Raw genomic sequence first — 25291 nt, forward strand, 5'->3', positions numbered from 1 at the left:
CAGACTCCGGTTCTTCACTTTGGGTCCCACTGTAGATGTGTGTTTGTCGCAATACATTACGACAGGCACTTCCCTTGTTCAAGCTATCTCCCACAACTGTGGTTTTAGGTCTGATTAGACCTTTTTCGAGGTAGCCCATCATTGTGGGTCTGTCAGGTTTCTAGCCTCTGGCTTTCCTGAAGGATGAGCTTCCACATGCTGTGGTCATTGGGTTTCAGGCCGCACAACGTACGGCCTTCCTGACATGAGCCCTCATGTATCGGAGCTCCCCACACATGGGGTCATCAGGTCTTAGGTCTCTTTGACCTTCCTGATTTTTGATCCCTCTCTTACTTCCTCAGTGCTCAAAAGCGAGCACTGGGTGGAAACTCGTGGATTGAGTGTACGATTCCCATTGGTTCGAGGTTGAGTCACACTCTCCGGAGGATCCCGTCTCTGTGATCCGAAACTCGATGGTTTCCGCCAGCTTCGCGGGCCTTCAGTTTTTGGATGCCTTTTCTAGGCAATTTCCAGAGGCTCTGTCTTGGACGGACAGGCTATGGCCAGACTGTGTGTCTTAGTACAGATCACCAGGCCAGCCTGGGGGCATTTCAGGAGGAGTGTTCTCCTGAATAGTGACTGGCTGGGGGTCTCTTTGGCCCCCTAGCCACACTCCCTAGAAGGGACCCCTTCTATTTTGAAGTTGTGGTCCTAAAGCCTTTGAGCTGGCCCTGATTTACTCACGTTATTACGTTCTGGTTTTTCTTGGTTCATTAGCTTGGGCTATGACCGGTAGGGAGTGCTGTCAGTGTTCCTTGGAATTACTGGTTCTGACAGTTGTCACTGCCTTTCGGCATGCACTCCCCTCAGCATGGCGGAGTGGGTATTTCGTTCCCCATAGCGTCATTCGACGTATTGTTGAGTTCCCTTCGAAAGGGAACGTCTCAGGTTACAACTGTAACCTATGTTCCCTGAGAACAGGGAACGAGACAATACGTCTCGTTGCCATGCCTCGGGGCCTGCCTGCAACAGTCCCTTCAGACGATAGGATGTTGTCACGGTTTCAAGGCGCCCTTCTTATACATCCAGATTGACGCGCTCATCATTCAAGCTGATGATGCACGGGCTGTCGCCGGTCAACCTGATTACTGTGAGTTGATATTTGATTTCAGACATCTGTCACGCCTGAGGCGTTCCCCATAGCGTCATTCAACGTATTGTCTCGTTCCCTGTTCTCAGGGAACATAGGTTACAGTTGTAACCTGAGACGTTTACTTTTTTTACTACAATATATTGTACCTTTTAAAATGTTACTTTTTGTGTTCCACTGAAGATTAACACCCATGGACATAACAAAAAAGGCCTCAGGGTTAGGGCTAGGTTTTCATCCTGAGGGTTAGGGCTAGGTTTTCATCCTGAGCAGGTAGGTCAGAGTAGATCATCCTACTCAAAACAAAATTTCATTTAGATTTTCATATTAATATTCAATATGGCGTCTAGCCGTCTACCCTAATTAAAGTTTAATTAGGGCTTATTAAGGTTTATTAATTAGGGCAAAACAAAGATGATCACTTCATCTGGCCCAATGAAGTCCAACCATAAAATACGGCCATTTATATTCAGTTGGTAATCAACATTAAGTACAGACATTACTAATCCAGAATCCAGAGACATTATTATTTACAAATATTTAGCGGCATTTATTAACCCATCTGGGGTCTGAGGTGTTTTCTGGGCCCAGGAGGTGTTCTGACATGCTCAGACATTTGTGCTTATTTCAGTTAATTGTGACATTTATCAGCACAAATTCTGCTACAATAATATGTCAGCAGCATGTATTACGTTTATGCGTGGCTTGTGAAAAAAAATATACAATTTTGTCACTGAAATCATGAAACCCATAATGATTATTTATTCACATGACTTTTGATGTTGTATCACGTAGCCTAGAATATTTGCTAAATATTTGCCAAAACTATGTGAAAATCATCATGTGATTTACATAATTTAAAAATAGAGACTTCAAGCTTTGTGAATACATATGCCTCATGTCTCTGTGGCAAGCATTTGTTTAGTTAAAGATCATTTTCTGACACGTTTCAGAATGAACTTCACACTGAGAGAGACGAAAAACTAATTTCGTTTTTTTTATGGGTGTACACAAATAAAATTAGACATTTAATAGTTTTGAATGATGTCTAACACTTGCCTGTATGACAAAAATCATTTGTTATTTGAGTCTCTTTCGCACTAATAGGAAAAAAAGCAAGGTAATCGTGCCAGCGTGACCGCGTGTTATGTTAAATGTGTTAATGTACACATAAGTTGTAGATTACAAAAAAATAATAATAATTTGATGCAGATACATCTGCAAACTCAATACCTAAAAAGCAGTACACTTTAAAGTCATCACAGAACAAGTTTATACCAAACAGATATTTCAATTTCAAACTGTAAAGGCCCTTTCACACCGGATGCGTAACGGAAAAGCGAAACGAAAAAGCGAATAGTTCGCGTGAGAATATTTCGCGTCAAAACCATTCACATCAGCCGCGACGCGAATTTGCGACGTTCAGAACTTCAACATTCCAAAACATTCGCGCCGATGAAAGCAGACCTGATTTTCATCAGAAAACGTAGGCTACTCTATACTTATTATTATAGCCTATAGGTGAATAAATATAGATTTTATATTAGATGTCTTTTTGAAGTGATGTTAACATGATGCTTTAATAGGCTTAATAAAAAAAAAAAAATCCCAATCTCTAAATAGCACATTTTCAAATAAGCACATAAGTCCATTAGGAAAGATAAAGATGAATGCGTTCTTACCGGATTCGATCAGTGCATTTTGAATTTATATTGTTTGTCTGATGATCTGGCAGCTTCGATTGGACCTTCTTTTTAATTATGTGCATGTCAGTAACTCCCAGTAACTACTGGCAGGTGGAGCTCACTTTCACCAGTTCACTTTAGGTCCACAGTTGCCTGGTTCCTTGTCCACGCAGCATTCATCAGAAACACTCTCTCCACGAAGAGTTTGTTTGTTTGTGATGGCTCCATTAACGTCTGTGCTGTGCATTTTCTGTTTTCTTATTACATTTTTTTAAATTTTAGAATTGTTATTTAAAGGACGATTAAATAAAAGGATGCAGACAAAAAAAATGCGGTACAGTGCTATGACTTGCGGGACGTGGCACATAGCTTCTTCATCACTATCATTATCATTCAGTGAAGACAAGCTTTTTATTTTATTTAAAAGCAGAAAAGAAGGTTTGGGGCACCCACTACCAGAGCTAGAAACATATGGCAGAAGGTGAGCTGTCCCATTCATCAGGACTACGTTTACATGCAATCAAATAAACACTTTTAGTAAACGTATTGAAGGCTCAAATGGACTGAAAAGCCTTGTAAACACCCGGTTGGGCTCGATACGAACGAACGAGCACAACGTCCCACCAGTCCTTGTTTCAGATATTCATTCACAGACTCGACACACAAGCAATCAGAAGGTCCGTCCGTCATTGCTGCGGTCACGTCACCTTTGTTTCCCTGTATATGATTGGCTGAAGCCTTTTCTTTCGCCTCAAAAATCGACATCGAAGCGAAAAAAATAAAAGTCGTTTTTTCGCCGCAGCAGATTCGCGTTCGGTGTGGAAGCACTCATTACACAAACAGCTGATCAAAAAATAAAACCATCGCGCGAATTATTCGCGCGTCAAAATCGCGTTCAGTGTGAAAGGGCCTTAACTACTGTATCTTCACTCCATTTTACCACTGATGGATGGCTATGACCATCACACAGCATTCGTGGTCTAGCAACTCTCAATAGACGTTTTAGCTGGAAAAAAACAACTCAGGTCAGGCCAATCACATCGTGTATAGAGTCGGCAGGCGGCCTTAACATAATGACGACAGAGTTGCGATGGTCAGAGCAAGCTCGGACATATTCGGTTTGAAGTCGTTCATCCTCGGATGTGGCACCGCACGCGCTGTTAAGAAAAAGCTGTGGCGAAACGATCAACTTGTCAATTTTTGCCGTGCTCCTGCGGACACGTAGAGTATAAAGCTTGTGTCAGCGCGCACTCTGATCGGTAACGAACCTCCGAATCATCTCCAGCACTCAGCCTTCGTAGCACCACTACTCTGCCTCCGTTTCACTCGTAAGCTGATATTAGTATTTAAACATTCTCTATGATATAATTTTTTTTTTAATGACACACTGTCTCTTTCTCTCTCATACACACACACACACACACTGCCTGTCACCTGAACACACTGTAAAAAACGCTGTCTCTGTAGACACCCCAGGCTCCACAAGAAAAGTCATTGAAAAGAAAATAACAGTCAGCCATTACCTCATGAACCATGGTTAAACCAACTAATAAAATAAAATTGTGAACATTATGAACCCCAACACCACGGTGGAGGACGCTGAGCAGACAGAATAAGTTAGGGATAATGTATAGCGAGAAGGTTGATTATGAGCCCGACGAGAAGCCTGAAGGGTTTGTATTCGCTATAACACCCGCCTTGCTCTACATTACCCTGCTTATTACATTGATACCTACCAAATAAATCAATAATTTGACTCAAAATATGGATATAAAAAGGAGTTTATTGATTTAAAAAATGATTGTATCGCTTCCACTTAAAAAGAAAAATAGTCCGTTCTGTCTCTACGTTTAGAATCCATGGCAACGCTCTGTTTTTCATGGCAACGGTGTGTTATACTTATAAGCAGCGGCCTGTTATAATAACAGACCGCATTCTACATTAGAATTCAACCAAGCCATATAAGAAACAAATAATTAATTACCGTTACCGAGCTAACAGAGCTACGTAAACAGAGCGAACATGAGAGCACCCGTCTGCAGACGTCAATAATGGAATATACTCCCGATCAAACTCCGCTTCCCGAAAGTTATAAACTGCCTCCGGAACCTAGTTAAGGTACAAACATCTATTCAACAAAAATAGTGATGCAGTTAAGTGTTTACTGCGGTCTCGTGAGGAAAGCAGCTTTTTGATATAAAGTATTTCTTGTTCCCGAATACAAATATTTTTTTTAAGTATTTGCTCGGAATAAGTATTCATAAAAAAACACATTATTTGTGCTTTTCCGAATACCGTATTCGGATTCGGCTCCACCCCTACTGCATAAGTCACGTGCGAACTTCTTGGCTTGGCACTGACGGATTGTAGATTCGAGTTTCTTAACATTTTGCCGACGAAAGGAAAGCCGTGGAAGAGCTGCTTCGCCATGCTTTCATTGTTTTGATTTCATTATTGGAGCAGATTTGCTTCCCCCGGTCTGCATTTTCACCAGACATATGTTCTTCTCCCACACAAAAACAGAATTTCAAACCAAATATGTAAAATTCCACGAAATTCCGCGTTAACACTAGATTATGCGTTAAGTGGCCAATTACGCAATTCCGTCCGCGATTCCGTGATCGCGCAAATCACAGGGCCCTACATGTTCGCCTAACCAACACAATAGAGGGGGAGGGGACGAGAGGAGGGAAGTTCGAGCTAGCCTCCATTTTGTTTGACAATACTTCGAAACGTCAACAAGAAGTGACAACATCTAACATAGCCTAGAGCACCTTTAACATCAAACGATGCAGGATATCTTTGTGCTGAGGATGCTGCACCAAATGCAATGTAAGAAAGGTCTTACTGAACAGATCAAAATAACCTTTAAAAGATTTATGTCTATCTATTTATGTAGATTTATGATTTAAAGGGCACCTATTATGCCCCTTTTTACAAGATGTAATATTGGTCTTGGGTGTCCCCAGAATGTTTTTGTGAAGTTTCAGCTCGAAATACCCCACAGTTAATTTATTATAACCATTTGAAAATGTCATTTTTGGGGCCTGTTTTAAAAAGAGCTGTTTTGGTGTATACAACCTTAAATGCAAATGAGCTGCATATCTCCGCCCTGCCTTTGGATGAGGGCGTCACTTGCAGACCTATGGCAGTTGGTAAGCAGAAGGGCTGAGAGAGTGAGAGACCCCCTGTTTTGAATGTCATTCAGCCGTACATGTTTGAATCGGAATATATAAATAGTCTCTGATCAGACCCAGATGACGAAGAGTCTCTGGCAGAATAAACACAAATGAGAATGGACCAGTACGTCCCGGTATGGTTATTTGATACATTTATGTACATAGAGTTGTAATGAAATTATGGATGTGCAACACACAAACACAGGCACACACAAACACTAACGGTGCAATTTTTTGAAACTACATACACATATTGTGATAAAGTTTGCTACGTACAAGCGAAATTACATTTATGCGAGGGACCTGTTGCTTCAAGTTTACTTGTCATACAGGTGCTTCTGTGGCAAATATGCGAAGATGGCTAACTTACAGAACAAGAACATATATGCAGTTTTTAAAACAATATCTTTAAAAATATATATATATTTATAAACGTGTGGTTACACACTATACAAACAAGGTTTAAAATTATATACACAGACATCCTACGACTATGACGACAACTTTTGACGCATTTGTTGTTGAATTGGCTGACATCGACTGAATGACTATTTGCTCAAAAATCATAAAATACACTTACTGTTACTGGAGTTGTCGTTGGATCGCAAACAGTAGACGACGATCCAAAGTTGAGGATCAACTTTGAAGCAAGACCTGCTTTCAATTGACCCTCGTTCACAAAACAGTCAGTCAGAAAATGATTCGCTCAAACATAAACTTATTTACAAAGGAAAGGCGCCACTTAAACTTCCAAAAATATAATACATCCACTGTGTTTTCAGTGGCTCTGATGTCGGAAATAAGTGAAAACTACTATGAATGTCATTATTACATCTCACAACATAACACTTATGATTATAGGAGACATTACCGGCTGTCGTTGAAACAATGGAGGATAGTGTACAGATCACCGAGGGCGGGGTCTCTGCCACAACCACAAAGCGCTGAATCTTACAACAGCTCGTTCTGAGACAGTGCATATGATTTATTGAGATTGTAAAAAAAAAAACACTGGGTTGGTTTTTTTTTTTTTTTTTTATCACTCTAGGGTGGTTTTGCTCACACACTGCCAACACATATTTATGTTCAAACACCATGTAAAAGTGAATTTTCCATAATAGGTGCCCTTTAAGTGAGGTACAATGCAAGTGAATAGGGCAAACATTCAAAGTGTACACTGTTTTAAAGGGTACCTATTATGGAAAATTCACTTTTACATGGTGTTTGAACATAAATGAGTGTTTGCACACACTGCCAAAACCAATGATTTATAAAAGAAAATCATGAAAATTTACAGGGGTAACTTTTTCATACCACTGTATTATGATAAAGTTTGCTACGTACAAGCAAAATTACATTTATGCGAGGGACCTGTTGCGTCATGTTTACTTGTCATACAGGTGCTTCTGTGGCAAATGTGAGAAGATGGCTAACTTATAGAACAAGAACATATATGCAGTTTTTAAAACAATATCTTTAATAATATATATATTTATAAACGTGTGGTTACACAGTATACTAAAGAGGTTTAAATTATATACACAGAAATCCTACGACGACGACGACGACGACAACAACTTCAGATGCGTTTGTTGTTGAACTGGCTGACATCGACTGAAATGACTATTTGCTCAAAAATCATAAAATACACTGAAGTTACTGGAGGTGTCATTGGATCGCAAACAGTAGACGACATCCACAGTTGAGGATCAACTTTGAAGCAAGACCAGCTTTGAATTGACCCTCGTTCACAAAACAGTCAGTCAGAAAATGATTCGCTCAAACGTAATACGAAGCAAAGGCGCCACTTAAACTTCCAAAAATACAATACATTCACATTTTCAGTGGCTCTGATGTCGGAAATAAGTGAAAACTACTATGTATGTCATTATTACATCCCATCCCACAACAGAACACTTATGTTTCCAAGAGACATTACCGGCTGTCGTTGAAACAACTGAGGATGCTGTACAGATCACCGAGAGCGGGGTCTATGCCACAATCACACTGTCAATCAAACCCCTTGCTCAGTTCTACGTCGCAAAGAGCTGGATCTCAGAACAGCTCGTTCTGAGACAGTGCATATGATTTATTGAGATTGTAAAAAAAACACTGGGTGGATTTTTATCATTCTAGGGTGGTTTTCTGGATAAGAAATTCCAATTAAATATATCATATAGGAGACAAACACAGTGATATTTGAGAAGTGAAATAAAGTTTATATGATTTATAGAAAGTGTGCAAGAATTATTTAAACTAAATTAGGCATGTGCATAAATTTAGGCACCCATGTCATTATATTGATTTCAATAACTTTAGCACTAATTATTAGAACTAAAAATTGGTTTGGTAACCTCAGTGACCCTTGACCTCCATACACAGGTGAATCCAATCATGAGAAAGGGTATTTAATGAGGCCAATTGTAAGTATTTCTTCTGTTAATTAATAATAATAATTCGTTACATTTATATAGCGCTTTTTTTTCTGGAAACTCAAAGCGCTTCACATAGAGGGGGGGGATCTCCTCAACCACCACCAATGTGCAGCATCCACCTGGATGATGCGACGGCAGCCATATTGCGCCAGAACGCTCACCACACACCAGCTTACTGGTGGAGAGGAGACAGTGATGAAGCCAATTGGTGTATATGGGGATGATTAGGAGGCCATGATGGACAGAGGCCACTGGGCAAATTTGGCCAGGATGCCGGGGTTACACCCCTACTCTTTCGAAAGACATCCTGGGATTTTTTTATGACCACAGAGAGTCAGGACCTCGGTTTAACGTCTCATCCGAAGGACGGTGCTCTTTTGACAGCATAGTGTCCCCATCACTTTACTGGGGTGTTAGGACCCACACAGACCACAGGGTGAGCACCCCCTGCTGGCCTCACTAACACCTCTTCCAGCAGCAACCTGGTTTTCTCAGAAGGTCTCCCATCCAGGTACTAACCAGGCTCAGCCCTGCTTAGCTTTAGTGGGCAACCAGTCTTGGGCTACAGGGTGATATGGCTGCTGGTCATCATGGTTTAGGGGAAGGATACAGAAAGCTGTCTCAGAGATTTAAGCACTCAGTTTCAACTGTGAGGAACATTGTGAGGAATTGGAAGACCAGAGGCACAGTTCTAGTTAAGGCCATAAGTGGCAGACCAAAAAAGATCTCAGATAAGCAGAGACGCAGGATGGTGAGAAGTCACAGTCAACCCACAGACCAGCTCCAAAGACCTACATCATCAACTTGCTGCAGATGGTGTCACTGTGCATCATTCAACTATTCAGCACACTTTACACAAGGAGATGCTGTATGGACGAATAATGCGGGAAAAGCCTTTGCTCAGCACACAGCACAAATGGTGTCGCTTGAGGTAGGCTCAAGAACATTTGGACAAGCCAGCTTCATTTTGGAATAAGGTGCTGTACTGATTAAACTAAAATAGAGTTATTTGGGCAAAACAAGGGGCGTTATGCATGGCGGAAAAAAAGAACACAGCATTCCAAGAAAAACACTTGCTACCTACAGTAAAATTTGGTGGCAGTTCCATCATGCTGTGGGGCTGTGTGGCCAGTGCTGGGACTGGGAATCTGGTTAAAGTTGAGGGTCGCATGGATTCCATTCAATATCAGCAGATTCTGGAGAACAATGTCCAGGAATCAGTGGCAAAGTTGAAGTTGCGCCGGGGCTGGATCTTTCAACAAGACAACGACCCAAAACACTCCTCAAAAAAACTTCTTCAAAAAGCTCCGCTAGCTTCGTCAGCTGTTGCGTCGCTTTCGTTAGCTCCCCAGACATGTAATTTAGGGACTCACGGATTTCCTCCAAATCATTCTCCATCTTTGTTTCCGCTGCTGATTTCTTCGGTCCCATCGCAAACTTTACATGTACTGCAGTTTAGAAGAAAAGCTGTATATGTTGCTGCTAAACCTACAGCATTTCACCGTAAATATATGATATATTTAATTGGAATTTCTTATCCAGACAACCAATGATTTATAAAAGAAAATCATGAAAATACAGGGGTGGCCAAACTTTTTCATACCACTGTATGTGTATGTAGTTTAAAAAATTGCGCCAACATTAGTGTTTTTGTGTGTCTGTGTGTGTGTGTGTGTGTGTGTGTTTCACATCCATAATTTCAAAGGGGACCCGATTACAACTCTATAAGTGCATAAATGTATCAAATAACCATACCGAGACGTACTGGTCCATTCTCATTTGTGTCTATTCTTCCAAAGTCTCTTCGTCATCTGGGTCTGATCAGAGACTATTTATATATTCCGATTCAAACATGTACGGCTGAATGACATTCAAAACAGCGGGTCTCTCACTCTCTCGGCCCTTCTGCTTAAACCGACTACCATAGGTATGCTAGTGCCTCATCCAAAGGCAGGGCGGGGATATGCAGCTCATTTGCATTTAAGGTCGTATACACCAAAATAGCTCATTTTTAAACAGACCCCAAAAATGACATTTTCAAATGGTTATAATAAATTAACTGTGGGGTATTTTGAGCTGAAACTTCACAAATACATTCTGGAGACACCAGAGACCAATATTACATCTTGTAAAAAGGGGCATAACAGGTGCCCTTTAATAGCATAGCCACAAGACTTATGCAAATAACATGACTTAGGGCTCTATCTTGCACCCGGCGCAAATGACTTAGTACACAGATGCATTTTACTTTTTGCAAATGATACATTATTATTTGGAAAAAATATTCAAACACGAGGGAAATCATTGCTGTGTCCATGATGATGGGAAAAATAGGCATAAAGCTTACACATTTACTCAAATTATTATATGCATGTTTAACTGAAGCTAATTTGGGTGTGTTTGCCCCATCCCCAATGTCATTTCTCTTTCTTTTACGGCCCTGATGAGAACATTGATCTCCTCGGCTGTGAAGCGCTGCACGTCTGGTAAATGCGCCGTTATAATAGTATTGCGCCATGGAACAAGCGCACCTCGTTCATCATGCTCTTAAAGGGAATGTGATACGATGCTCTTTGTTTCCCGTTACGCCCAAACCACACCTATGAATAATGAAGATACTTCTGACCAACCCCTTTTAGATTTGCGTTGAGCGCAAGAGTCATTTATCCCGCCGGTAAAAAAGCAACAGCACCCAAGACCCGCCCACAAAGTTACTTGCACTTCGTGCTTGATATTGCGTTTCAGATCGTTAAAATAGGGCCCTTAGTGTCAACCTACCTAACATTTTCTGTGTGAAGTTTTTACAACTTTGTTGAAATTACAATGATATGCTTTAATCCAGCGTTTCTCAAAGTGTGGGGCGTGCCTCACTGGTGGGGAATAGAAACATGACAAGTGGGATGCCAACGGGAGAAAATGTGGTAAATTTTGTGCCCATCTATATTAATTCCTTTATTTATTGAGCATAAACTCAAAACAAAACAACACCACATTTAAATGGAAGTCTTATTTAACCTTTTCACACGTGAGTTTAAAATTTTTTAGAGGAGCCCGTTATTTAGATTGTATCCCTTTATGGTTTCCATGGTGACGCGTCATTACTTGTCACACCGCAGCTACAATAGCGCTGAATGACTGATTATCTGCTTTTATTTCATAAATTTGTTGGCTATAGCTGGAAATATCTGATATTCCGATTGTCAAATATGATCAAGTGGATGTGTTTTGTTGTTTAAACACCTTAGTTGAGCTATATGCGATGGGCGTTAGTTTTATTTTAAAGAGAGTTTAATTTTAATTTTTTTAAAGAGAGTTTAATAGGCGTTAGTTTAATTTTAGAGATGTGGATCGGATTGAATCCACTTCTCCCGAAATACATAAAAGTAAGTGGCCGGTGAACTGGGAGAAGCATAGAGGAAACTTGAAATTTACTTACACAATGTGCATTTGATATGAATAATACGTGTCGTCTAATTATAATGGAAATAATTATTTACGCTCCCATAGACATGAGTGTGTAATTGACAAACTCTAAATGTATTGCTTTTATAGTAATTTACTTGTGTGAATTTAAATGTCTGAAACCTAAAATAAATATTATGTGGTTGAAAACACTGAATAGTTGTGATGTCAAGCGGTGAGCACTCTCCATCTCTGGCTCAGAAAATATGTGTAGCCTAGCCTACTACAAAATTGCAAGACACTAAATTAGTTAATCACTTAATTTTGAACTTTCAAAGTTCACCAGATTTATGAATTTATCTTTAAAACGTACAAACTTTTCTTCTGGGGGACCATGCCCCCGGACCCCCCTAGGGGTGCAGAGGTCCACACCACACACAAAATACTGTGGGAAACACAGTAGCTTATATGATTAGTCTTCGAAAAATACAAAATACAATTATTATTATTATTATTATAAAAATACCTAAAAAATGTACATTATTAGGATTTTACCACGTCCGCCTTGTTTTGAGCCAGGTAAAACCTTGAGATTACTATTATTCTTTTTTCAATTTTGTTTGTTCTTTTTGCATGCAGTTTTCGAAGTGACAAAATAGTAAAGCAAAGCACTACTAGTCCACACTTTTATTTTCTCCATTTCTGAATTGGATGTATTGTATCAGAGACACAATACAAACACAATTGCATTATTATTTTTATCTACGGTCATGTTTAAGTTTTTAAAATGTCATGTTAATAAAATACATTTTATTTTAAAGCCTAGTTTATTAACATTTTGATTGCATGGGGACAGGTGGGGCACGAACCCTTTTAAGTTTGAGAAACTGCTTTAATCCCATGACTGTACATTTATGACTGTAGATTAAACATGTACACCTCAAATATGTTGTAACAAGAATTTATGTAAATGCTTTTACCAACATAAGCTTTACATTTCTGCTTGTAAATGAATTTGTATTGTAAGTGCCAATCTTTTTTTCTTTTTTTCTTTTTTTAAATGAGGGAAAAGGCTAAATATTTTAATCAGCATTGTGCCTCAAATTCTGTCGACTGTGTGTTAAATTGCAATAAACCCTGAACAATCCAGCTATCATTCTGAGGAAATTATTTTAAATTAACTGTACCATAAAAAAGTTGTCTTGTTAATGACAGTATTGCCTAGGTTGCACGGTTGTATAGAGTAGAAATACACCACAGAAAATATCACCACCCCCCAACTCAAAACATCGCATTTATATTTCCTACTCATATCAATACTACTGTAGAACAGTTCTCCAAAAATATCACGAACTAATAATCAGGTGATATGATTTGAAATATGGTATGAGCATACGCATGGATCACATCTCTTCGTGATACGCAATACATTGATAATTTATGAACCATTTCAAAAGGCTGTCCAGTAGTATTTTCCCCCATGTACTGATTTGCTTTTTGATACAAGGAAATTATTGGCTTATTGGTTCATCTTTATGATAATATTAATCACTCGTTTCATTTATGTTTAGTTCAAATAAAGGACTAGCCTACCAAATTCAAGTCTCACGAGTAGCCTACCCTCTCTCTTCCCCTCTCTCTTATACACACACACATACGCACGCATAATAACACATCTGATGTATAATGCTGGCTGGTCCTGGGTTTATGTAACTTACTTCTTCAGTCCTCTCCTCATCGACGCTCGCGTTACCGTGTGGTCGCTGCAGTCCGGTTCAATTTCTGTAACTCCATTTCTTCTGATCCGTGATAGGGTAGATTTGTTTGCTGTTAAACTGTCCGAGCCTCTCAGAAATGTACAGCTTGTTGAATGAGTGAGACGGATGGGAAGCGATTCGCACCTCCTCTACATCAGAGACTTCAATGACGCAAGACGCGCGAGAGCGGTTCGTGATCTGTGCTGGTTGGCTTCAACCAGGCTGATCATAATTCATAATTGTGCTCTTGACTCTTCAACTGCTCTAGCGCTGTTCAGAAATAATCCATCCAGAAATGTTAAAAATCGTATGTTTTGCTGCATTTGGTGAGGGTAAGGCAATAGGCTATTTATTATTAGAACTGGCTGCCATGCCAAAGTATGCATGGCTGCTCAAATGATAGTGGTTCAATGTGATTTTATGGGTTTATGCTGGGATGTGTAGGTTGTAGGTGTTTTTAAGGAGAAATCGCATCTTGCCTTACCCTAGAGTTGGTTCAATCTTCACCCACCGCCCGTGTATCTCCCAGTTACTTAATGATGTCACATTTTCCTGCTAAACTAAACATTACTATGCATAAAATATAAAAATAAGTATATTTATTTTAATAAAAATACAAAATATATATATAAATAAATAAATATTTTGTATTTGTACATTATGTAATTAATGTTCAATTTAATTAAGCTCACATCAAGTTAGTGTTTTTAAGCATTTTTACATTTATTCCAAAACATAAAGGCAGTAACAATTCAAAAATATATTTTATTTGTGAACTGATGTTTACTTATTTTTCGGCTATTATCAATCTCGTTACACACTAGGCGTACCTTTAATTTCACCAAACTGATTGCTCACTAAACCCCATCGCCTCCTCCACCCCCCACTTCATTTATGAATAATATTAATTTAAAATATATGAAATAGTCATGGTTTAAGTAAAGATATACTTACCAAAACTCATAATTTTGTTATAAATACATATTTTTAATGTAATGTGTCCACTTAAACACTGACAGGCATCGTCAGAAACTGCAGCCACATCAACAGCAGAAAGACATTGTTGTGTAACAATATGGGCACAATATGAGAAAAGGGTCAGAATTAAAAATATAAAATTGAAGACATTGTCTCCCTTCAAAGTGGTTACATTCTTCTAACTTTTGGGGGTGAAAGAGAGGGAAGATGATTTAAAAATGGCAAAAAACGCATTTATTGCTAATTCCAACCTGAAATGTTAAGGACTAACAAAATGAAATAGTGATTTTAGTTAAACATTTAATACATTTTAATAAATGACTAGTATTGAAACTAGCGTACGATCAGGGCCATTTGAAGGAATTTGGGGGCCCCGAGCAAAATTGCGGTGGATTTTTGCTATAACGTTACCTGCTGCAAAAATTACACCATATGTACAAGACAAGTAGAGAGTTATTTTTATGCAGTGTCATTTATCGATTTACCACTATCTTGTCTTTTTCTTATCCCCCTCTTCCTTTCTCTTCTTTCTTTTCTGGCTTGCTCAAGCATAATTCCGCTTCATGATGACTGCCGAGGAGGTTTGTATTTTGCCGGTTGGCTTGCTGCTGTCAGGGACCACTGAGGGGGGCCCCCTTGAGGGAGATTCCGATAACAGTGTCATTGCACTTTACTGCATTGACTATCAAAGGGGCGCTCACAGTTTGTCGTTGCATTTTATTCTTAAACAGTCGTTGTCTTGGGGCCCCAGTCCAGCTCGGGGCCCCAAGCAATAGGTGGTTTGCAGTCATGTGATTGTGTTGACGCGCGGAATGCAGATGGAGGGCAAGGAGTGAAGAGCGCAATGGACGAGATGGAGGAAAATCCGTACTGTACTACTTTAGACGCTATTACAAGAGAAATATATGTTGGACGTGATCCTTACGTTATGAAGAGGAGCGATTTTCAACTGAATTGAGAGATTTGCCTGTAGATATCAGCAACTAACTCGTCTTACAGACATACTTTGACTTTACTAAGTTTGGAAACTGGTACGTTACACGAACAGCCACATAAGTGTATTTAAACATCTGAATAATGTAATTATAAGCCGCATAAATAATGTATTAACTCACACACACAGGCATTTTCCCACTCGGCTCCTCCGGACCGCAGACGTAGGTTTGCAAGGCATTTTTTCTGGTGTTTTTCTGTCAATTTCTTGTATTTTCCCCCCTTATGAACAACAACTTTGGGCACACGATAATAACTCGTGGTTTGATCGATTTGAGCAACCATAAACGAAGCAAAACATAGGCATTTTGAGTGTGTTATAGTGCTTCCTAATGTAGAAAATCACTTCCTGCCCTCCATCTGCCATGGCAACGCAGTGGCGTGACGTCACGTGAAAACAAGCTATTGCTTGGTTTGGCTGTCCTATCGCGACGGGCCTGAGTCTAATGTCTCTAAAGTCATTTGCCGTTCGCAGCCAAGCAATGGAGTACAGTGTGTTTCCTCATTCATGAACATGATTTGTACTCCAGTCACACTGAATTCCATTGTTGTGGAGGTGAAGATGATGACTCCCATGATTTCACACTCTTTCATGGGATCATCAAGCAAGCTATGATGTTGTTAGTGTTGAATGACAGACCTTTGCAGTAGGCTAAACATACCTTATATGTGCACAGTATATTACCAATAATCTAGGTAAGGAGGCAACTTTGGCGGAGGCAACCGTCCTCCGCTGCGCGTCGGCCGGTTCACGCCTCGCCGTCGTCCATTAAAACCTGACAATGGACACCTCGTCGGGCATTAACCCGCTTATACCATGGTCACTTGCCAAATAAAACATTTTTAAAACATTAGTTTATATTTTAATTAGGCTAAATCTAGTTTTTACAAATAATAACTTGCCTGACGGTTTATTTAGCAACCAGAGATTTAGCTTGTAGAACCCTTCAGTTTCAAAAATGCATTTTTTTTTTTCATGAAACACAAAGGTAGGCATAGTTATTTTTTTATTACACATAAAGCAATTAATAATAAAAAAAAAACAAAAAAACAATTAGTTCTGAGCACCAGCGATATGCGCTTATAGAGGGCAATAAATTAATCAGAGCAAAGAGGGTCATTTGCCTACATGCTAGCTTTTTTATTTACAATTAATTTCAACGTTTCCATTTATAGTGCAATTTGAAAAAGTCGGCCAGTCAGGAGGATCCTCAAAAGCTGGGTAACGTCGTTACTGCTGCCCATGATGGGCACTTGATGCAGTACGTTGCTCCAGCTTCGTCTCTCACGGAGAGACGGAGCCCAGTAAGCCCGCAGACTGCTCTCGCATCGATGGCCTGTTACCGACATTATTTGACGGCTCTCCAGTCCAGCATCGGAGAGTCGACCTATAGCATACCAGTCATCAAAGTTGCCATATTCTCCATAAATGTTAAAAGAAATAACGAAGTCGCTCATTGTTGTATAAGGCTATAGTATCTAACGTTAGATGTTTGTTTTGATAGAGCGTTTGACTGCCTGTTGCTATGGTTACTCACAGCTGTTGTAGGCAGCGCATTTATTTATAAATTTCGAATGGTAAACAGGCAGTTTCACCAGAACTACTTTACTAGGTGTCCTCTATCACTTTTTAACGGACACCCTGCAGCCAATCAAAATCGAGTATTCACCTAGACCACGGTATAAATAAGCTTAAACCACAAGCATGTGCTAACTTTAACACAGCATGTGCAATCATCATATTGAATAATGCTCATTCTGTATTCTATGCAAACAAGATAAGGCTAAAACAATTCTTTGGTCGCTTTGTTCAGTATGCTCAATAATAAGCCCATGTATGAGAATATATTTGATAACATTTGTATTGCATTGCAAATGGTGGATGCTGCATATTGGAGAGACTTCCTTAGATTTCCACGACGCATGCGCGAGATTTGCGATCTGCTTACACTACTTCAGATCGCAATTCTCGCGCATGCGTCGTCGAAATCTAAGGAAGTCTCATTCTGGCCTACAAGGAAGAAAAGAAATAGTCGAATAAACTCGTTATTTTTGTTTGTTTTTTCGCACAAAAAGTATTCGCGTCGCTTGATAAACATATAGTTGAGCCACGGTAGTCACTTGGGATATTTAAACATTTTCTTCATTGACTTTCTGGGCCGTCAAGAGGCAGTCCCTTAGGAGCCAATGTGGTAGTTATACAGCTCTCAAATTTAATCAAAAATATCTTCATTTGTGTTCCGAAGACGAACGAAGGTCTTACGGGGTTGGTACAGCATGGGGGTGAGTAATTAATGACTTAATTTTCATTTTTGGGTGAACTAACCCTTTAAGTCTTTCTCTCCAACATTTTCTGAACATCGCTGCCAGGGCCATAAACAAAATGAAGACCCATGATCTGAACGACCGGATCTTCAGGCAGTCCAAGTACACTGGCTATCCAAGGGCAACTGTCTGGCTAGGCTGTGTGAGTTGTAGTTTCTTGCCTGTGCCGACATAGCTCTAAAGGACACGCTGTGGTCCTGTCGCGGTGACAACTTTTACCTGGCAGATTTCTTCGGGAAGTTTCCCTCCAGGGTTTCATAGCGTTTGCTCAAATGTTCCTCGATTTTAGTGGCCATTTCACCCAAGCAAGACCTCTCATTTGACTCTGACCTGATTTTTTCAACTTGAGACAAAAGTACATGTTGCAAAGGCAGTAGAGCTGAGGATGTGGGATATTTGCATGTGGACAACGCTTGGGTGGCGACTTTGAAAGGTTTTAGTGTCTCTCGCATTTGTTCAACCCGGCGCCACTCAGTTGTGGTCAGTTCTGTGGTCAGATTAGACATTTTTTGTCAAATATCATGGCTGCCGCTGCTGCTTGTTGCTCAGATGCCCTACAAATCATATCATAGATTGAGTTCCATCGTGTCACACAATCATTGATTAGCTTATCTGGCTTTAGGCCTAGCATACGCTGCTTATCCTCCAAAAGGCTGCTGTCTGTATTGGATCTGTGAAAATGAGAGGCAGTTTTTCTTAGCCTAGCAAAAATTGTCTCTATGCTTGTGACATCTAACCCCTTGCGTACAGCCAGGTTGATTGTATGGACACGGTATGTTAACTGCATCCAGGTGCTGCTCCACTGCATTAACATAATTAACCCTCTGATGGTCCTCGGTCACTTCTGACCGAATAATTTTCTGTTTTGAATTATTAAAAATCACAGCTTCATCAGAAGGTTATGATACTTGGTGACTTTTTTGGCATTTGGTATGTGAATACAAAAAAAAAAAATTGAGGTCATGATCCGAGCATGCTAAGTGGTCGTAAAAAAAAAATAGTCACACTCGTGGTCTTCGGTCAGAAATGACCGACCCATAGGAAATGAATGGGAAATTTACAAAAAAACAAAAATTCTCTGAATTTTTGTTTGTACAATCTACAAATCGGCCACGATTCTTACAAGAAGTATACCGCAGGAAAGGGGTGACACTCTACAACATCAAGAGTGCAAAAAATTTACACCCACCCACATACACACACATAAAAACACACTTTTATACACATACACACCAATAAATTCAGACTACAAAAAATCTGTTTTGAATTTTTTTTTAATTACAGCTTCATCGGAATGTTACGAAACTTGGTGACATTTCTGGCATTAGGTATGTGAACACAAAAAAAAAATTGAGTTCATGATCCGAGCATGCTAAGTGGTCGTAAAAAAAAATAGACACACTCGTGGTCTTCGGTCAGAAATGACCAAACCATAGGAATTCTCATCCCTTGAATAATAATGAGCAAATGTTTGTAGTTTCTACACTTTCTAATGAAATGTTACTTCCTGCTTATTATAACGCAAAATGACGATATTTACGTCATAATAAGCAGGAAGTAAAACCCTTAAATCCTTATTTCTCCCATCTCAGGGGAAAATAAGGGAATAAACCATGACCATTAAAAAATATGACTGGGTTTCAAAAGATAATGCAAATGGGTGAAGTGTCCCTTTAAATGCTCTCCTATACGTGTTGCTTTGGATAAACCAATTATTCCCAGCAGAAACACAACATCATAAGACGTTGATATTTTGTTAAATTTTGGTTGCGACGTCGGGTGACCAAAATTCAATATGATTCTAAATGTCAATGTTAAATTGATGTCCAATACCGAATACATTGATTTTTGTGCCATTTTGTATAAATAAATGCTCATATATAAATAAATGAGCATCCCAGGACATTGTGTGTTTGATATTATTATGTGTTGTATAGTGTCTCTTGCATTAGTATTTATTTCATGCATGCTTTATGACAGAACTACTAGTAAATGTGACCACACCTATATCGTCTCCTATCTAATTAATCATGTAACGACTCACACTTTAGTGTACATAGAATGCAGTGTGTGTTTGTTACATTAATCGGAGTATAAACGGCAAGACCTATGTCTAACCACATTTGAGAACCACTTGGAAATTCCATCTTTCTTATTGGTCAACCCAACCTTGAGAGGTTTCAGGCTTTATAGAGCATCTTCACAAGTTCTTACCTCTCTTGGCCCTTCTCGGTATCTTCGGGTTGCTGTCCTGCTTGGCCTCACCAGGCCCCAGGGCAGCAGGTCTTGACTCAAAACCAGCAATGTGCTCATTCAGGAGAGAGAGGACTCTCTCTCAACCACAACAGAATCAAGGACAACATCGGGAGTTTGTCACAATTTCTTCATTCAATGCAGAAGAAGTAAATCGCAACTCCAACCATCGCCTCACGGAACCAATAAGATCTTCTTCAAAGATGTCACACACTGCTTCCACTGCAAAGGAGATGCAAGTATCGCACATTTTAAACAGAGGTTTAATAATAAGCCTCTTAATGAGGTGCTTTGAAAGAAGAACGCTGGTGGTTGTTTTCATAGCTAAATTAATCTATTTCAATCTCTAGCTTGGTTCAAAACACACATAATTCCCATTACGTGTTACTGTGTTATGTGTTAAAACCAATTACTATATATTTTTTTAAATTTAAATATATAAACAAACAACATTTAATTATCTTTCATTTAATTGGGGCCATAATCATTTTTTTTCAGTGAGGTAATTAAATGCAGTCTCTTCCTTGTGTGATATTGCTGCAATAACACTGGTTACAGTGTTGCCATAGCAACCAGGAACACATCCTTAAGCAACTGGAAAATACAGAAACTGACATCTCTGTCAGTCAGTGATTTTTTTCCCCTCTCTGCTGCTTTTATATTTTTCATCATGAGAAGCCATTATAAAAAAATGCGATCATTGGCCAAACCTTTGGTTTAACTAAATCTACTGTTTGGGACATTTATGAAGATTAAAGGTAGCTAGTATTGGTGACCTTAGTAATTGCAAAAGGACTTGTAGACTTCCACAGGGGATGACAGAAGAATGATCACTATAATGAAAACAAATCCACACATCTGTCAGTGACTATGTTCACAAAAGATTTTATTAACCAAAACAGAGGCATCAACACTGCAAGATGAAATGCAATGACAGTTTGTCAAGACAAACTTAGAGCAAGAAGAATTCTGGAAAAGGGTCTCTTGGGCAGATGAAAACAAGATTAACTTGAAATGGTGTGAAAGCAAAAGCATTTTATTAAAATAAATGTACTTTGCAGCTAGTCTGGGAATGGTGGCATACTTAAACCCTCGGCATACAACTGATATCCTCAGTAAACCTCTAACCACTTCTTTGTTTTCTGTTCAGTTTCATTCGACCTGACAGCCAGAAGCTGTGCTAAGCACTAGTGGGTAATTACATCGCCAGCTAGATAAATCTTGGATCCCAGGCCTAGGGCAGGGGCTTCATAACAGGGGCTGCAGAGTATGCCAGGAATATGGGTCCAGGAGGGGCCCCAAATCACGACTTTGTATTTTATTTTTCTTACATGCAGGAACACGTTAAAGGTGCAATATGCAAGATTGTTTCGCCACCAGGGGTCACTAACCTCTTACAATAACAAAGGCATATACTAATGATGTATATTCCACATTAACTCTTTCCCCGCCAAACACGGAATTTTCCGGGTTTAATGAAAAAACGCATCTGCGCCAAACACGGAATTTTCCGGGTATCCGTGTTTTAGGTGGTATACGGTAAGGAAGACCCGCGCGCATGTCCTGAATGAGTGCGCAACTCTTTGATCAGAGAAACAGATTGCAATCGTCTCAAACAGTGGAGTAGTGAGAATGTATCAGACAGACAATGCAGAGGTATATCATGGCTGAAGTACTGGAGGTTAATGGACTCGGAGTCCGATCACTCTTTATTTGATAATTCTGAATCTGATCGGGACGAAGTAGTCAGTGAGAGAGATGCACATGTTGTCACAGAAAGTTCTAGCCATGGACGTGCCGCAGATAGATCGTATAATATTATGACACTATAATGTTTATGTGTGTGTGCAGGCATTTATGTGTGGCTGTCTAAATATGAAGGTGTAATTGTCAAATTATTTCTCTCTTTGTGCACATTTACCACATTGTAATATGTGTGTGTGTGTGTGTGTGTGTCTAGGCCTGTTTATTGTAATTCCAATTATTCATTATTCACAGGTAGAACACAGAGAGGCAGAAGTTTTATTGCAAAAGTTACATTTCCCTTACATCCTGGGAAATTTGATATATTTTACGTTTATTTTATGTTTTTAATTTATTTTGGAAAGTTTTATATATGAAGGAAACAACATCTGAATGTATTCTGCTTTTAAATGCACTTGTTTGATAAAAACACCTTTTTCTCAGTTTTTTGTCCAAAATGTTGTGTTTTTGACAAAACCTACCTCTGTTCAAGAGGCAATAAAAAAAGAACAGATGAAGATAAAATAAAAACGTTTTTTTTTTTGCCTAAAAGCAGAGGCTCAGATCTTTATTTTTATATATATCATCTTCATATATTCATGGAAGAAAATATTCAGCGGGGCATTCAAATTTAGCGAAAATCGTCAAAAACCCTGGCGGTGGCTGGCAACTTTTTTTTAAAACGCTGGCGGGGAAAGAGTTAAGTGGAATTATGGATCTTGTCGTCAAGCTGATGGATTATATATGGATGAGTGAATACATTGATGTTTTAACATGACTGTAGTATGAAGCAGTGCGCGATTGCTAGACGTATACCAGCGCCACACGCAACGCGAGTCCCGCGGATTTAAAAGAATAAGGGCATTTCGTTCTACCGAACTACACCCAAGTGCTGAATTAATACTCACACAGGTCAGTTTGTTAGAGGAACTTGAGGTAACGCAGCGCTGTTTCATTTACACTATCACACCAATTTTTGCGTTTGAGTGTGTTTGAATGTTAGTTAGGTTGTTTGTACAGATCATAACATACAGATCATATTCTAACTTTTCATCATGTTGAATTTCATAACATTGATTTGATTTATATACATTTGCATATACAGTATACATCTCCTTATTGCTCAAGTAACATGCAACACTCACATCTCTGTCAAGTCGAAGTTAGTCACGGACGTGGAGCTCTCGGCATCTCCAAAGATGTTGATCTTCATTTTAGTCCTCTTTTTGTCTCAAAGTCTGTCATGGTCCATAATGCATTAACAAAACAACAACAGCGTGAGCGTCCTTCTAGGCAAAACGGGCATAATCGACCTAGTTGTCAACGTCTGTCGCCATGGTTACTATGGCAGTGCGAGGTCAAACCTGGCGGAAAACGGGGGTAACGCGGATATGACGCCATTGACTGGTGACTCCGCACCCCTGCTCACACGCCCCGTGTCCTTGTTTAAAATCGCAAATTTCTCACGATTTAAAAATAGTTTGAAACATTTGGGATTTTGTAAGTAATCAACTAAACAAAATATACAACATTGGATATTTTACTGCAAAAATCCTGCAATGATGTAGTAAAATAAAATTAAAATCTGTGAATTATATAAAGTAAGAACTGAACGTGAGCACTCTCGCTCTGCACTAGCACATGAAATGTTAACCGCACAAAAAAAATGGATGGAATGAAAAATGATGGATGGAAAGAAGCACGTACCTGTCAGGAAACGTAAAAAAAAAATATAGAAAAAAATTGTAAAGACGTTAAGATGGTTTCCCTTACGAATTGGATCCTTAAAAATCAGAATAAACAAAATATTTGGAGATGATTTTAGGGTGCAGATGTGTCGAAGGACCAATAATGTGCGGTGAAATCTTGTCATGGGTAGGCTTTGACCTATTCACAGGTCGATATTGTCCCCACCACTTTTTAAAACCGGCACGGATGTAGCTACCAATAGAAATAAATAAAACATCTTCTGCTGGCAGGAAATTAATTTAGTTCGTTTGTTAAATAAGAGGCCATGTAGCGTTGAAATACGTTGTTTTTTAAATCAAGTGATCAAAAAAGTTTTCGTTGCCGCTGCGATCGGTGGCGCGGTTACAGTGTATCTCGTGGCTCACGCAGTCTTCACATGCACGCTTGCTTCAATACATTTCAGACAGAGACTCTTTTTTCGTTCCGGTGAAATGACAAAACAAAAATGCACACAAAGGTGTCCCTGCTTGATATAATACAACCACTGATGAACATATTCGGTTTTGATGAGAAAAAAAAACCTATATGAGTGCGGGTTAGAACCCAGAACATCCGACATGGGGCTCGTTCTTCGTAAGTTGCTTAAAACATCCGAGATAAAATAAGACATCTAAGATGATATCATCGTGCTAATCATGATCCGGCTAATTGGGTTCTTCGAACACACCTGTTGTTTATGATTAGTATCGCTGGATTGAGTTATCTGAGATAACTGCGCGTTCTCGCGTTGGTTTAAAAGGGGACATGTATCGATAGCAGAAACAGTGATCAGCAGCGCTGCTATTGGCTGTTCAGCATGGCCTAAGAATACGCCCAGTTTTTCTCCCAAGCAGAGCAAGCTTTTTTAATAGAGAGCCTAAGTCCCTCCCCTTCCGGTCGACCACCATGGGACCTTATTTCGGAAAAATATTGAATGGTAGTCAATGGCGAGTGACAACAAATATTTTGATCTCGTTTGAATTGTGCCCTGAATTACACATATGATGTTTGTCAATTTAAAAAATACATTTTTTAAAGTAAAAAAAGACGCAGTTTGATGTAAAACCGTTGAGGTATAAGACTGTGAAAATACGTAATTACAAAGACTACAAACCCCAAAGGTGCACATTTTCTCCCAATGAATGAAGCTAACTTTACTGAGACTGTCTGTCATTGTTTCTACAGTCTTACGTTATAATCGTAACGTTACGCCGTCATGCCTGAGTGTTTTGTACTAGACTGCACACACACGAGCAGCGGATCTCGTTTCTCTTCCCGGGAGATGTAGTTCACAGAGCGATTTTCACATAAAACTAAATGTTACTCTTCTGTTTTGTGACAAACTGTGACGTTTTTGACTTTCAGAATTATCTTTTAAATTGACAAACATCATATGTGTAATTGAGGTCACAGTTCAGACGGAATAAAAAGATAAGTTGTCTCTCGCCATTGACTACCATTCATATTTTTCCGAAATAAGGTCCCATGTGCCGGAAGCGGAGGGGCGGGACTTAGGCTCTCTATGGAAGGTTATGCCGAATTTCAGTCTTTAATTAAAACGCCAAGAACATCTCAAAGTGTGCAAAAGCCAGGAGAGAGTGCTGGCAAAAGTAGAAGACAAATTAAATGCGTTTGTGGTGGCCATGTATTGTTTGTGGTGGCCATGCATTGTAACTGGTCTGGG

General features: G+C 39.4%; 1 protein-coding gene and 1 long non-coding RNA gene across 2 annotated transcripts in view; both read right to left on the reverse strand.

The window, feature by feature from the left end:
- Window positions 1-14012, reverse strand: part of kcnk2b (potassium channel, subfamily K, member 2b) — a 76179-nt gene extending 62167 nt beyond the window's left edge. The window contains exon 1 of the mRNA XM_089118373.1: window positions 13549-14012. Coding sequence (XP_088974499.1) covers window position 13549 — 1 coding nt within the window. The 5' untranslated portion in view covers window positions 13550-14012. The remainder of the gene's footprint in view (window positions 1-13548) is intronic.
- LOC148975135 (uncharacterized) overlaps window positions 1-25291 on the reverse strand; it is a 199050-nt gene that overhangs the window by 56142 nt on the left and 117617 nt on the right. The gene's annotated exons all lie outside the window — the stretch shown is intronic.

Source organism: Pimephales promelas, chromosome 13 (genome assembly GCF_988280905.1).
Source record: "Pimephales promelas chromosome 13, fPimPro1.hap1.1, whole genome shotgun sequence".
NCBI lineage: Eukaryota > Metazoa > Chordata > Actinopteri > Cypriniformes > Leuciscidae > Pimephales > Pimephales promelas.